General features: G+C 62.2%; 1 protein-coding gene across 1 annotated transcript in view; it reads right to left on the reverse strand.

Moving 5' to 3' along the window:
- Positions 1-13,742, reverse strand: part of MAPK8IP3 (mitogen-activated protein kinase 8 interacting protein 3) — a 44,274-nt gene that overhangs the window by 12,864 nt on the left and 17,668 nt on the right. Inside the window, exons 3-9 of the mRNA XM_052636292.1 lie at positions 12,485-12,555; positions 12,214-12,305; positions 9,662-9,685; positions 7,536-7,680; positions 4,319-4,562; positions 4,056-4,158; positions 3,697-3,815 (exon numbers count right to left, since the gene is read on the reverse strand). Coding sequence (XP_052492252.1) covers positions 3,697-3,815; positions 4,056-4,158; positions 4,319-4,562; positions 7,536-7,680; positions 9,662-9,685; positions 12,214-12,305; positions 12,485-12,555 — 798 coding nt within the window. The remainder of the gene's footprint in view (positions 1-3,696; positions 3,816-4,055; positions 4,159-4,318; positions 4,563-7,535; positions 7,681-9,661; positions 9,686-12,213; positions 12,306-12,484; positions 12,556-13,742) is intronic.

Below are 13,742 nucleotides of genomic sequence, written 5' to 3' on the forward strand. Positions count from 1 at the left end.
CAGATTATGAAAATACTCTCCGATATCCTCTTCCAGTTCTGTTATCCTTGTATTTTTACATTTCGATCTTTATCCACCTAGAAATTACTTATGTGCACAGTGTGAGGTTAGATTAGACTTCATTTTTTCCAAGTGGCTATTCAACGACTCCAGTACATATGCTGTCAGCCACAATCGGGCACCTTCTGGCGTCAGTGACGGGGGACCGGGCTTCCCGTCGCTGACGCGTCCTCCAGCTGAGCCGGACTCTGGGCACAAGAGCAGAGCCCCAGCTCAACCGTCCAGCTCATCCCTGGACACAGGGCCGGCCCCACGCTCCAGGGCTCCGTCCACACGTCCCGAGAGCTCTCCACCCTCCTCAGCTCCTCAGGGCTGCCTGTCCTGCCTGTGCCCCTCACACTGAAGCCTCCAGAAAGGCCCCCAAAGGCCCGTCGCCCCCAGGAGCAGGGTCTTGTTCCAGCAGAGCTGAGTGGTGCCCAAGAGGCCTTCCACCCGACAAAGTGCCGGGACTCAGGGTCCCACCCCCTAGCTGAGAAGACAGCTCTCCCTGCAGCCCCTCGGAGCAGACTCATCTGAGGTGCTAGTTAGGGCTTCCCGCGGGAAGATCAGGTCAGGCACCCCCGCTCCAGGGAGCCAGCCCCAGGAACCCTGTGCGCATCACGCTGGGGGCTGGTGACCCACCTTCACCTACGGCTTCAGTCCTGCGGTTCCAGGTAACACTCACTGGTGTGTGGTTTACAGGGACTGACATCCAGGGTGGTGCCACCTGAACCACAGGAGGTGGCCAAGTGCCACAGCATCTGCCAGCCGGGGAGGCGCCGAGGTGGGAGGGCAGGGACGGCCACACGGCGAGAGTGGACCCACCATCAGCACTGCAGCCGTGGGCATGGCAGGGAGGGGCCAGCCCTGCAGCCTGGGGCCGTGGGGCAGGAGATTTGGCCAGCGGGAGGGATCGACACGGGCAGGCCACCCAGAGCCGCCAGGGAGCGAGGAGGCCTGTGAGCTCCAGCAATCTCTAAGAACCAGGTGAGGTGCCACAAGCGAGGCAGAAACCTCAGTCCCGACAGCCGAAAGGGAGACGACCCAAATGCTCCTCGGTGGCTGAACGGAGCACGAAGTGTGGTCTGTCCACACACTGGAACGCTATTCAGCCGCAAAAAAGGAATGAGATCCTGACACGCTCCTACACGGATGAGGCTCAAAGGCACTCTGCTAAGTGAAGGCAGGCAGATGCAAAACGCACTGACATAAAGTGCCCAGGGAGGCACGTCTGCAGACAGGAGGTGGAACAGTGGCACGGGGTCGGGGGAGGCAGCGGGGACCGCTGCTTGTTTGGGGTGGCGGGTGAAGTGTTCAGAAGTCACACAGTGAGGAGCGCACAGATTGTGTGGCGTGGACATCCCACCTCTGTAAAGCTGCTGATCGGGGCAGGGCCGCTGCCCGGGCTGGGTGTGAGGTCAAGTCCTGGCTCTGCCTTCGCACCTCACCCTTGTGACCCTGCTTTCCTCATCTGGGACGTGGGCCACCAGCAGTGCGAGGGGTCAATGGTGGCCGTTCATGGAGCGAGCTGGCGTCCCTCTTCTCGTAAGGACCGTGATGAATGCAGGGATCCTGTCACATGACACGAACGGGGAAAGGCACGAAGCCCGGGGCCCAGCATCGTCCCTGAGACCCCCCGCCATCAGGGTGGCCAGGAGCGGGCCTCCACCCCCGACAGTGAAGTGCACAGTGTCCTGTGCCTGCACGGTTTCCAAGCGGGCAGGGCCCTGGTGCGAAAGCTCTGCCGCGCACGAGGCTGCCCGCAGCCCCTCGCAGCCTCCCTGGCAGGAGGGCGCTCGCTCCAGGGACCAGAGCCTGGACCCAGGTGCCTCCTCCCAGCCGCGCCCGGCCCTGCTGGCCTGCCGCCCGTCCCCATGAGTCCACACCTGTCCCGGGGGGACCCATGTCTAGAAACCTCTCCTGAAGACATCACCGGACACTCTGGCAAAGACCTAAGCCCGCTAGTGGCTATGAGAGTGGAAGTCGAACTGTAAAATTTAGAACCAAGATGGAACCCATCAGGTCATTTGCAGTGACGTGAAGATAAGGAAGGTAAAACGTGCCACGGAATCTTAGTCATTCGGGGGAATATTAGCATCAGCACAGAGAACAGGCTGGACGTACGTGGCTGCCCCACACTCTGGGCACACGTGCTGGTGAGGGGATCTCTCATCATGACACGGCGAGGGCGGGGGAGCTGCTTTGGTGTTTACTCTGTTATCCGCAGGGTGTGATAATTATTTAACGTTATTACCAGCATGTACCCTTTTTCAAAAATTGAGAAAAATGCCTAAAAATTAAATTTATATGATATTAGCTGAAATATGTAAAAAAAGAGCAGAAAGATGTCAAAATATTAAAGGTGATTATTCCTAATTAGTAGATTTTTTTGAATACTAATAGTTTTTTATATTTAAAAATATGTATTTTTATATAATTCTTAGGAGAAAGATTCCATTAAAAATATTTACTGCCCAGAGTGGGCATCCTTGTCTTGTCCCTAATCTTAGAGGGGATGCTTTCAGTCCTCCTGCACGGAGTGTGAACGTACTTCCCAGTCCTGAAACGTGCGTCTGACAGCCGAGACGGTGGTGAGTTTCATGTGTGTGTTTCACTGTGCCCCAATGCACATGACTGTTCACTCACAGCTGGGCACAGCTGTGCTGGTGCCGAGCCCCGGTGCTGCGGCAGCCCGCAGCCCTGACCCTGAGTAAGAGGCGGCTCCTGGGAACCACTAGACACAGGAGGCAGGGCTGTGCCGGCTGAAAATGCCAGCTGGGCCCCCTTCGTCTGTGGGTCAGGCCCGGCGGTGTGGCAACTGGCAAGCCAGCTGGGCGGCACTGTCCACACGGGAACCCGCTGTGGAGATGCCCTGAGCGCCCGCAGGCGTGTCTGTCAGGGGAGAGACAGCAGCAGCAGGACTGACAAAAAAAACTCTGGGATGCTGGACAGCCCTGCCTCCTCGAGCAGCAGCTGGTCAAACACCATCACACGTCAGAAGGCAGGGCTCCCAGATGCCGCTGAAGGATCGCTACCAGCCCGGGGGACACACGTCCAGAGGGAGCAGCGGTGCAGGCTCCAGCTGCTGCCCCAGCCCAAGGAGAAATGAGAGGACCCGCCCCCCGGGGGTTGGGAGGGGACGCACCAGAACCATGGCCTGGCGCCCGCCTCGCTGGCTTGGAGCAGGACGGACGCTTCAGGAACAAGGCTGCCTCTCCAGGCTCCGCTCTGGACACATGCCGGGTCCAGAGGTGGGGCGGAACCTGGGAGACTGCAGGACTTGCCACCACTGCCCTGAGGGCCCCAGCCCGGCCTCGGGGCCACATGGGCTCTCCCTGCACCATCTCAGACTCGTGGAGGGTGCTGACTGTCTGGGCACATTCCTCGCGAACTGGAAGAGCTAACAACAGCCACCCTCCCAGAACATCTCCTGAAGGTGGGAGGGGTTCGGCGCAGGGGCCACTGAGGACTACCGGGGACAGGACTGTTCTTGGGGTGACGGTGTCGTCTGCAATTAGTGGCTCAACTCTGTGAGCACCGCAAACCCCGCAGGGCGGCACCCTCCACATTTACAGCTGGTAAAAGAACTACTCACAGAGACTCCACCCTCATCACAAACAAGAGCACCCACAGCAGGCCCGGGGATGGCGGTGTTACCTAGCAGGTCGGCCCCTTCATCCACGTCTCCGATGACCTCGGAGCCCGCCGTCGACAGCTCGTGGTACAGGGAGTCGGTGTTGATGCCGAAAGCCTTGTTCACGATTCCCTGGGTCGGGCTGCGAAGACACAGGGTGAGGGAGGCCAGTGAGCGGGCAGCGCCGCCAGACCGGGCATGGGGCGCCCCGTGGGGCTGCCGACGCCAGCACCGCCGGACCGGGCATGGGGCACCCTGTGGGGGCACAGGGGCAGGAGTGGCAGGTGCTGGGTCAGCACCCCAGGCGTTTCCCGCCGGAGGAGCTGCAGGCACCTCTCTTGGGGGCACCGACCCCGGCACGGGCTCTGGGCCCAGCAAGCACCTGCTGCCTGTGCGGTCCAGGCGAGGCTCCCGGCCCATGTCCAGCTCTGGGGTGGAGTCGATGATGTCCTGGACGTCAGACCACTCGTCACTGCTGCCCATGCCTGGGGGACACAGTGGAGCCTGGGTTGGGGGTGGCCAGCATCTCCTGGCACTCCCTGTGGCTGCCCTGGGGCCCCCTTGTCCAGAGACCCCAGGCCAGGCCAGCGTGGGCGGGAGGGTCGGGGGGGTTCTTCTGGGGGACTGGGGGGCCGGGCGCAGTACCTATGCTGACATTGCGCATCTCCTGTGTGACCTGCACCTCCATGTTGCGGCTGTTGCGCTTCTCCCGTGCCCGCTTGCTGTTCTTGGAGCCGCCGTAGTCGCCCAGTGGCTGCAGGCCCTCGCTGAGGGGCGTGACTGCGGCCGAGGGCACGGAGGATGTGGGCGTGTTGGACTTGGTGCCCGTGGTGCTGGGCGTGGCCGCTGCTGAGGACTGGCCCGACTCGGACATCTCGTCCTGTGGACACTGGGGCCAAACACAGATAGAGGGAGGCTCGAGGCGCGGGTCTCGCCCCCGGGAGGCCGGCTGGACCGCGCAGGGTGGGTGGGCAGGTGACATCCACTGCCTCGAGGCCCCCTCACTTGGGGTCTTTGTCACCCTGCAGTAACACAGCACTTGGGGCCAGAGTGAATGGGACGGGGGGGCACTTCTCTCCCACCAGGCTGATTCCTCTTGTCACTCGGCTCATCTGGCTGCAGCCTCTGGCTCTCCAGGGGCAGGTACAGCTTATTTAAAAGGCTTCCCCAGGACAGACACGAAGTTATGTGGATGGGGCAGGTAGCCCCTTGCAGCTGGAGGGTGGACGGAGCTAAGCCACAGCCCAGGGCAGGGCAGAGGGCCCCCAGTGGGGGAGGGGGCTGGGGAGGCCGGGGTGCCTTCTGACCAAGTTACCGCTCCTCTGCGAGGCCCTAGAGGGCGGACCCCTCCTGCCCCGGCCACAGTCAGGGGCTGTGACGCCCCAATTCTGCCAGCGGTGGCCCCTCCCCAACAAAGAGACACCAGGGGACGGGCTTCACTTAACCTCCACGGCCCAGCTGAACTGAAGTTTGCCTTCGACACCCGCGCAAGTGCAAACAAGTTGAAGCCCGACTTCCGCAGAATGGGATGTCCCCCAAATATTTCAGGAGTGCAAAAAGACCACATTAGTAAAAACTGCTGTCGACTGTCAACCTTAAGGATCTCCCTGGAGACAGAACACACTGTCTGAATACTGTGCTCCCCTCCATCCGTCTTTCCTGGGGAACCTCAGTAGCAGCAGCCCCTGATCTTCTGCGAACTGAGCCCGGGGCCCGCAGCTTCTCGCCTGTGCAGAGAAGGGGCACAGTCTCTTGGGGGGGACAGCCCTGTGTCCCCTCCGGGCACACATTCCCCTTGGTGCTTCCAGAGGACCTGATGGTGGGCTACAGCCTTCTCCGTGAAGCTGGAGCAAAGCTGGGATTCCTGCCTGTAACTAAGCAAGGCCGACTGGGCTCCTGGGGCCGCCTCCAGGTGACCGGGGGTCAGAGCTGGTTGGGAACTTCTGAGATCTGCCTTGCCCCGCCTGGTCACCCCGGGTGCCACCCCTCCTGGGCTGAGACGCCTCCACCGTTTGCGTCACCGCTAGGAGGGGCTTTCATCCCAGCGGCTGTGTCCCTAGGGGACACTTGGTGGTGTCTGGAGACATTTGTGGTGGTCAGAGCCAGAGCTGGGGGTGGGTGGAGGTGGGGTGCCCACAACACCCCACAGGGCACAGGACGGCCCCCCAGCCAACCACACTTGGCCGCGTTGCCAATGGGCCGCGGTGAGAGGTCGCCTACAAACACTTTTGATTTGGCTTTGGGCTCTGCAGGCTAGGGCCCATTTGTAAAGGACAAACCCTCTCCTGCCCACAGCGCCGTGCATGTTGTGGGCCCGTGACGGCCCCCTGTGCTCTGTCCGCCCACGCGACAGAGGCGCCTGCGTGATCCACGGGGAGGGTTCCTGCCGGTGCCCGAGGAGGCCAGGGCGTGAGGCTGGTGTCCCGGGATTTCACAAGGACGGGGCGCCACGTGAGCCCACGCCACACGGAAGCACACATTTCCAGACCACCTGACTCAACAGCCATGCTCCCTGCCTGTCTGTGACTTGAACGCTTTTGCTCCCTGGGCCTCCTGACCCTGGTGATCACTGCGGGGGTGAGGCGGCATCACCAGGCCTCCCTGGCTCCCCGAGCTGTCCGTTGCCCTACAAGAGGCCACCACTTACCCACAGGACACTCCCTGGCCACTACTTACCTAAAGAAACCTGCCAACCTCTAACACCAACGTGCAGCAGTGGCCTCCAAATGCCACTCCAAATCCCACATCCCAGCGGCCGTGCCTCCCATGAGGAGCCACAACTGTTTGGTTAAAACACTGAAAGTACAGTACATAAAAACAAAAAACAAAACAAAAACAACAAAACAAATTTAAAAATTAGGAAAACCTGAAAACCTACAGCATAAAATAAAAAGAACTTAAAAGTAATTGTTAAAAGAAATCAAACAAAACACACCTATGAACTAAAACATATAAGACTATGGTTTATTAAAAGAGGACGATTTCAGACAACGCAGGAGGAGGAGAGACGTGGTGAGGACGTGAGGGACCGTCCGGGTGGCCGCCCCACCCTGCAGCTCTGAGGCCCACGCGCTCGGCAGGAGCCCTGGGGAGCCTTCTGCCCAGACCCCACTTGCCGGCGGGACCCTCAGTAACTGGTGGGCACGAGGCTTACTCCGCAGAACAAACGCAGAGCGAGTGGGCTCACTTTCCAACACAGCTGGTAGCTGGCAGCCTCCTGAAGCCTGGCCGGGTGCTGCAAGGCCAGGGGGAAGCTACAGGGAGGCCTGGGCCCGGGTCCACCCCCGACCTGGAGGCCAAAGGCTCTGCCGCCCACAGGCACCCTCTGACGGCCTCGGAGGGGCATCACCGGACCCAGGGCGGCCTCGTCTCCCACAAGGTGGCCTCTTCACGGTCAGGAGGTCCGTGGCCTGCCTTCTCCAGGCTGATGCAGCCCACAGACCAAGACATGCGGACAGTGCCGGGGAGCCCTGCATGCGTGCCTGCCCTTGGCCTTGCAGGACCCCAGTGCTGGGAGGCAGGGCACCGCTCACTAAGCTGGGCAGCCCGGATGTCCACCTTCTCAAGCTTGGACCTGGAGGTCATCAGCACAGGCGGGCCAGGGAGAACAGCCCAGAGAAGAGAAGCTACCCCCGGCCTCCGGCCTTCTCCTAGTTGGAGCGCAAATCTGGGACGCCAGGACCACGCACGGGGAGAAGCCTGGTCTGGGGTGTGGTGAGGGATGGTCACTGTGCTCAGCCCTGCCCTGGGCTCGCCCTAGCACAGGCAGCTTCCCAGAGCGGCCGGGACCCCGTGCGGACCACACCCTCCTGGACACAGTGGGGCAAGGCAGGGCCCCCACTCCGCGGCACGGCTACAAAACCTGGTAGCTGGAGCTGAGCTGCAGCTGGCCGAGGTCACTCAGGTGCCAGTGGTCCCCGGCAGGCGCGGGCTTGCCCCCCATCTGTGCACGTACCGAGCCATCGGCCAGGGGGAAGACGCTCAGGGACGTGGGGCGCTCCTTCCTGCTGAAAGGCAGAGAGAGGACAGGGAGGGTTTAGAGGAGGGGCTCCCGAGGCAGGGCTGCAAACCCCTCCTGGACGTACGGGCACCCACGGTGCAGCTAGGTTTGCCCCCCGACGCCCCTGTCCAGGGCTGAGTAGGCCGTGACCGTCTGGGCCTGGCGCCTGAGACCCCCACTGACTGCAGCCGGGCTGACTAGCCTGCTCACTCGCCCGGGGCACCTCTGCTCCGCAGTGGTCCTTCGTTCCATCCCCCTGTTGCAGCGTCACCACCCCTTCATTTGCGTCCACTGTAGACAGAGGCCTGCACGGCAGGGCCTGCGGCGGCCCTGTGGCTCCGCCGGCGACACGACTGGCTTCTCCTTGGCCAAGCTTCTGCCTCCAAGGGTCAGGAGGGGTCAACCTTTCTCCCCTGCTGCTTGTCCCGTCACTGCTGTCAGGAGCCCTGGGTCTGGAGTAGAGAGCTCGTGCTGTCTGCAGCCACACGAGTTTTTTTCTCGCTCCCAGCGGTTCCTCCTTTTAAAGCTCCGCAAGCAAACTGGGAACGTCCAGTAGGCTGGATGGAAGCTCAGAGCCACCTGCCGTGGCCGGTCAGTCCCTGGAAGACACTCCGGGCTGTTAGTGGTGAAGGCACAGGGTCAGGCCCCGGGCGGCACAGAGTCCATCCTGCTCAGAGCCTGGTCAGGCCAGGCATCTGGACCCCTCACATAGGCGCTGAGATGGGGGTGGTGAGGCCGCTTCAGGGGTCCCCAGGGGCTGGTTCAGAGGCTGGGCTGTCTGGAGGGGGGAGCCTTCTTCACAGTGCCTGGCGGTGCAAGTGGTGGACAGGCAGGTGGAACGGCCAGGGACACGACTCCAGGAAGGAGGTCTCTGCCGGGGATTCCCCCACAGTTCCGGGGCTGGTGCGGCTGGGCCCCCCGTTTCCTGCCTGTCTGTCCTGCTCAGGAGGATGCTGCCCCTACAGAGCAGCGTCCTGGATCCTTGGGGCCTGGCTGTGCCCTCCGGGGCTCTTCTGTGGGGACAGAGCCAGAGGAGGCTTGGGGGGCTGGAGGTTTCCCGCAGACGATCCTGTGTGCCTCCTCCGTCAGCCCTCGTCCCCCGAGACAGACGGTGCTTTCTACAAGGCTCAGCCATTACTTAGAAGGAGCCCGGATGGCAAGCTAGGCAGGCTGGGTCCGTAAATCCACCATGGTTCTCCCCAGGGCTGTTTGCTGGCCGCAGGCCTTGGCCCCGGGCGTCCAGGGAGGCAGCGCAGCCTGCGGGCTCCTCCCTGGGGCTCCCAGCCCCTGCTCGCTGCTGCTCCTCCATGGGGCTCCGGTGTGGGGGCCTCCTCTCCTCGGGCCCAACTCTGATGGGGGGCTGCACACCAGGGTCCTTTGGGCCAGGCTGTCACCAGGTGCCACAGGGCAATATGACGGTAGGGGCAGCATGGGGCCACCTGCCTCCCAGGACGGCACTCTTCTCCATCACCCGCCTCCACGGCTCTGTGCACGCGTGGAGATGGCCAGGCCCAGATCCCTGATGGAAATCCTCACGAGGGATGAGTCCCACGTCCTCTCCTCTCTGAGCCTCAGGAGTGTTCGCTGGGGATTGCCGTTGGCTGGCCATCCAGAGCCCGGTCCGACGCTTGGCCAGCACATCCTCCTGTTTCAGCCCGTCCACCTCCGAGGCTGCAGCCTGAGAGAGCCACATGGCTCACAGATGGCATGCCTCTGGCTCTGGGCTGAGTGACTGAGCTAGGCTGCCTGATGCCAGGCGCAGGGGCTTCACCGGCACCTGCCACCTCCTGGGGTGTGGACATGAGGTCTAGCCTGTGGCCGGCGGGTGTTGACCAGTGGGGCCTGCATTGCTCCCGTCTCTGAGACCCACTCGCCCTCCTCAGCCGCAGGCTCTGTAAACGTGCGTCCGGAGCATGCGATCGACGCGCAACCCTGGCAGCCGTCCGGGCTCCCCCAACCCGAGGTCCAGGGATGGCTGCGGGCTTTACCTTCTCCTCCAAGACTGGCGAGGACTGCGGGGTGGGACAGCACACAGCAGGGCGGCACACGGCGGGACAGCACACAGTGGGGGCAGCACACAGTGGGGGCGGCATGGGGCGGGGGGGCGAGACAAGAAGACAACATTAGAGGGCGATGGTCGGGGCTGGGGGCATGTGTGGGCACACGGAGAGGAATGGGCCCCACAGGAACAGACTGACGTGGGACACGCAGACGCCTACTCCAGACGGAGACAGGACACAGAGACACACACCTTCTTGGCTTGGACGGCAGGTGGCACCCACTCAGACAGGGTGGGGGGCGAGCGTCCTCCCCCAGACGCCCTAGCACACGCAGGCACAGCCGCGCAGTGGCAGGGCACACGGTCACACACGCCACGTTCGCGGCACAAACATGCTCATCAGTTTTATTCTAGACACACAGGTTCATGACACGGCCAGGGGTGGAGGGAAACGGCCAAGGCTCAGGGGCTAGTGCTAAGGAAGAGGCCCTCCTGGGGGAGCCCCCACAGGATCCAGAGTCACGGCAGGACAGGATGTACCCCAGAGAAAAGCGGGCCTCCCCTCAACCTGCCGTACGGGCCCCAGCGGGACGGTGCTCCCTCTCCTCCCATCAGGGTGCTGTCTAGACGCAGGGGTGAGGCTGCCACCCACGTGTTCATCTCGAGTCTGCCCGGGGCCGTCAGACACGCACGGGGCCCCGGAACCTCTCGATCACAACCCAGGTCCAGGCGGGGCTGCAGGGCGGCAGAGCCCAGTTCTACATGCTGCTGCAGGCACGAGCAAGCGATGCTGCGCCCTGCGGCGAAGGTGAAGCCAAAGGAGGCCAGCCAGCTGGCAGGGCGACGGGCGTGGCCCAGGCATGGCCCTGCCCTCAGCCTCCCACACAGGCACTGCTCTGGCCACAACCTCCACACACACAGGAAGGCGCCTCTTCCCCTCCAGGGCAGGGGGCACAGGCGGCAGCCCCCACGCCGCTTTCTGCAGGCAGGGGTCTCCTCCCTGGGGCTCTGCTCTGGAGGAGTCTTAGCAGAGCCTGAGAGCCTGAAGAGGGCGACGGTGAAGCCACACCCAGGAGGACGGGAGGTGGGCCCCAGAACTACAGAGGGAGCCCCCAACTCGAGGCTGGTACTCGTTGCGGTTGCTTGGGAAGTCCCTCCATGACTCGTGGCAGGCGTGAGGCGTCCGTGGTGTCGGGCAGCGGCAGCCTGGAGATGGACATTGCCCACCTTCAGACAAACCTCATCCAGAAGCAACGTCTACAGAGGCTGTGTATCTGAACAAACTCTGGTACATATTCCCTCACTAAACTCTCACAGAGCTGGGGTCACATAATGACCCGACACCCTCTCCTGGGGCACTCGTGTTTCCAGAAAGGAAGCATCCACAGTGGCTGGAGCCCCTCTCCCCACCAGAAGCAGCGAGACCATCTGAAAACAGGCTGGGGGCCTGGTGCCCATCCTTCCCAGGCTCTGCCAGGCCTTGCGGACACATTGCACTTTGGTTTCGGATCCGAGGACGCTACAGCTGTGCGGACCACAGCGGGCGAGGAGCTGGCGGGCCCGGCCTGGACGAGCTTGAGGTATCTTGATTGCAGACATCACCCACCAAGGAGGCGCTGAGAAAACGGAGCCTTTACGGGACGGACCAGGGGCTTCAGGCACTTGTGGGAGAACAAAGGGCCGCAGCTGCAGAGGCAACTCCACTGGGGGGCAAGGGGCGCTGGGGTCCAGCCTTAAGCCCCTCCTCCTTCCTCCAGCCTGGGAGAAGGCCTCCGACTGTGCGCTCTCCGGGGATGGAAGTGTGCTTCTGTCCTGACTGAAGATGGACCAGGACCAGCCTGGCCTCTGCAGGTGTCTCTGCTCCCTGAATGAAATTGGTGTGGGGTGCACAGCTGTGTCTGCTGGGCCCCCAGGGGGAGGGGCCTCCCCCACTCCTACAGCCAGTTCCCGCCACTCGAGCTGGTCGTGGCCGACAAAGTCAGCACAAACACGCACACACGCATCTCAGAGGGAGTCTTCACCCCCCTCCCATCCTGGTGGATCCTGTTTCCTTTATTTCACGAAAGAAAAGATGAGGTGCAGAAGCACGTGGTGACCCTTAACACGTCGCAGAGGATGCGGTCAGGGCTGGGCGCCTCCCATTCCCGCTGACCGGCCCCAGGCCCTGGCATCCTGCAGGACCCCGCCCACCCCATCCCTGGGCATGTCTGCTGGGGACGGAGCGGCACCTGGTGCCACCCCAGCTGGCATCCTGTGACTCACACTTGTCACGCTCTGCGCACACCTGCAGGTGACTGCCAAGTGCTCTGAGTGCTGGTTTTGAGGCTACAAGTACATTTACAAGAGTAGGCGAATTCACCAACGCGGAATCGGCAAGTATCAGGATCAACCACACGGTTCCCCAGGGAACTCGTGACTGCCCACAGCCCCGCACCCGCTGGGTGCCTCCTCAGCACACAGCCTCACTCACGCCACATGCTCCGACCAGACACGCCCTTCCTGAGCCTGGGGTCGGGGCGCTGGGGTGCAGCTGGCTCCTACCTCCGCCCTGGCAGGCTGCCCTCCGTCTGGCTGTTTCCCCCAACCTGCTGCATCTTGGACCTCTCGATGTGCTCCACGTAGGTCTGGATCATCTGTGGAGATGACACATCTGTGTGACGCTGCCTTCCCGCCCCGGCCACTGCTCTCAGGGCTCCGACAGAGGAGGAGGCAGAGCGTAGGGATCGGGCGTCGGCCGCGCAGGGTCCATGCCCTCCGGTTCAGCAGGGGTGCCCCGGGAAGACAGAAGGCGGCCGGGCTGGGCAGCACCCACCTCCGTGTGCCGCTGGTGCAGCGCGTTGTACTCCTTCTTCATCTCCGACTCCCGCTCCTCCAGCCGGGAAACTGGAAGACACAAGCCACCCGCCTCTCCAGGTCACAGCCTGCTCCTGCTCCAGGCTGGCCTGCCGGGAGCAGAGGGCTGCAGACAAACCCACACCCAGCACCCTGAGCCCAGGGGTGGCCTCATCCGCGGCGACTGCCCTGAGGACACGAGCAGGCGGTCTCCGAGAGGGCCAGTGGGGGAGACTCGCATGGGCCTCAGTCAGCGGGCAGCTCCCAGGTGCGGGCGGAACCCACGGGCATGTTGAGTTGTGGCGAGTGTGGACAGGAAGTAAGCGGATGGTTTGTGAACAGAGGCTGAATTAGGAAGTAAGCAGCCTCTGACACACGTTCAAGAGAAGAAAGTCCAAAACACGGAGTGGAACACACAGTGTCCCTCACTTGGACCCGGGGCTGAGAGGCGGGGTCATGACCATGCCATCTCTGGGCTGAGGCACTGGGATGGCCCCCTGCATGCTCTGTGAGAGCCCGGACCGCCTGGAGGGCCACCCCAGGGCCACCGGGCCTCAGACACCCTGCGCCCCTGGGCCTTAATTCCAGCCGCAGCCCAGCGGAACTCGGCGCAGAGCATGGGATGGGGCCCGGGGCAGACGTGCCCTCCCCTTTCCGTGGTCCTGACCCCCGGCTCTGACCAAATGGAAAATTCAGAGTGTGTCTTGGAGCTTATATGTGTTTTCCTTCTAAGAAGAGGTGTCCTGTGCGTTCAGTCGTGTCTGACTCTTTGCAACCCCGTAGGCTGTAGCCTGCGTGGCTCGTCTGTCCACGGAATGCTCCAGGCAAGAGTAGCGGAGTGGGTTGCCATTTCCTTCTCCGAGAAAAGATGAAAAGGTTTCATATGTGAAAGTATTCTAAGCGAAGGGAGTGTGAAGACTCTGTGGAGTTACAGAAAGGGTGGATCTATGCCAAACTGAAACGGGCCCCTGCTTGTTCTCACCGAGCAAGGACGTGTGTGTGTGTGTGTGTGTGTGTGTGTGTGTGTGTGTGTGTGACTCTGTGTGTGTGTGTGTCTGTGTGTGTGACTCTATCTGTGTGTGTGTGTGTCTGTGTGTTTGACTCTATCTGTGTGTGTCTGTGTCTGTGTGTTTCACTCTATCTGTGTGTGTGTCTGTGTGTTTGACTCTATCTGTGTGTGTGTGTTTGACTCTGTGTGTGTGTGTGTCTGTGTGTCTGACTCTATCTATGTGTGTGTC

Source organism: Budorcas taxicolor, chromosome 2 (genome assembly GCF_023091745.1).
Source record: "Budorcas taxicolor isolate Tak-1 chromosome 2, Takin1.1, whole genome shotgun sequence".
Classification (NCBI taxonomy): Eukaryota; Metazoa; Chordata; class Mammalia; order Artiodactyla; family Bovidae; genus Budorcas; species Budorcas taxicolor.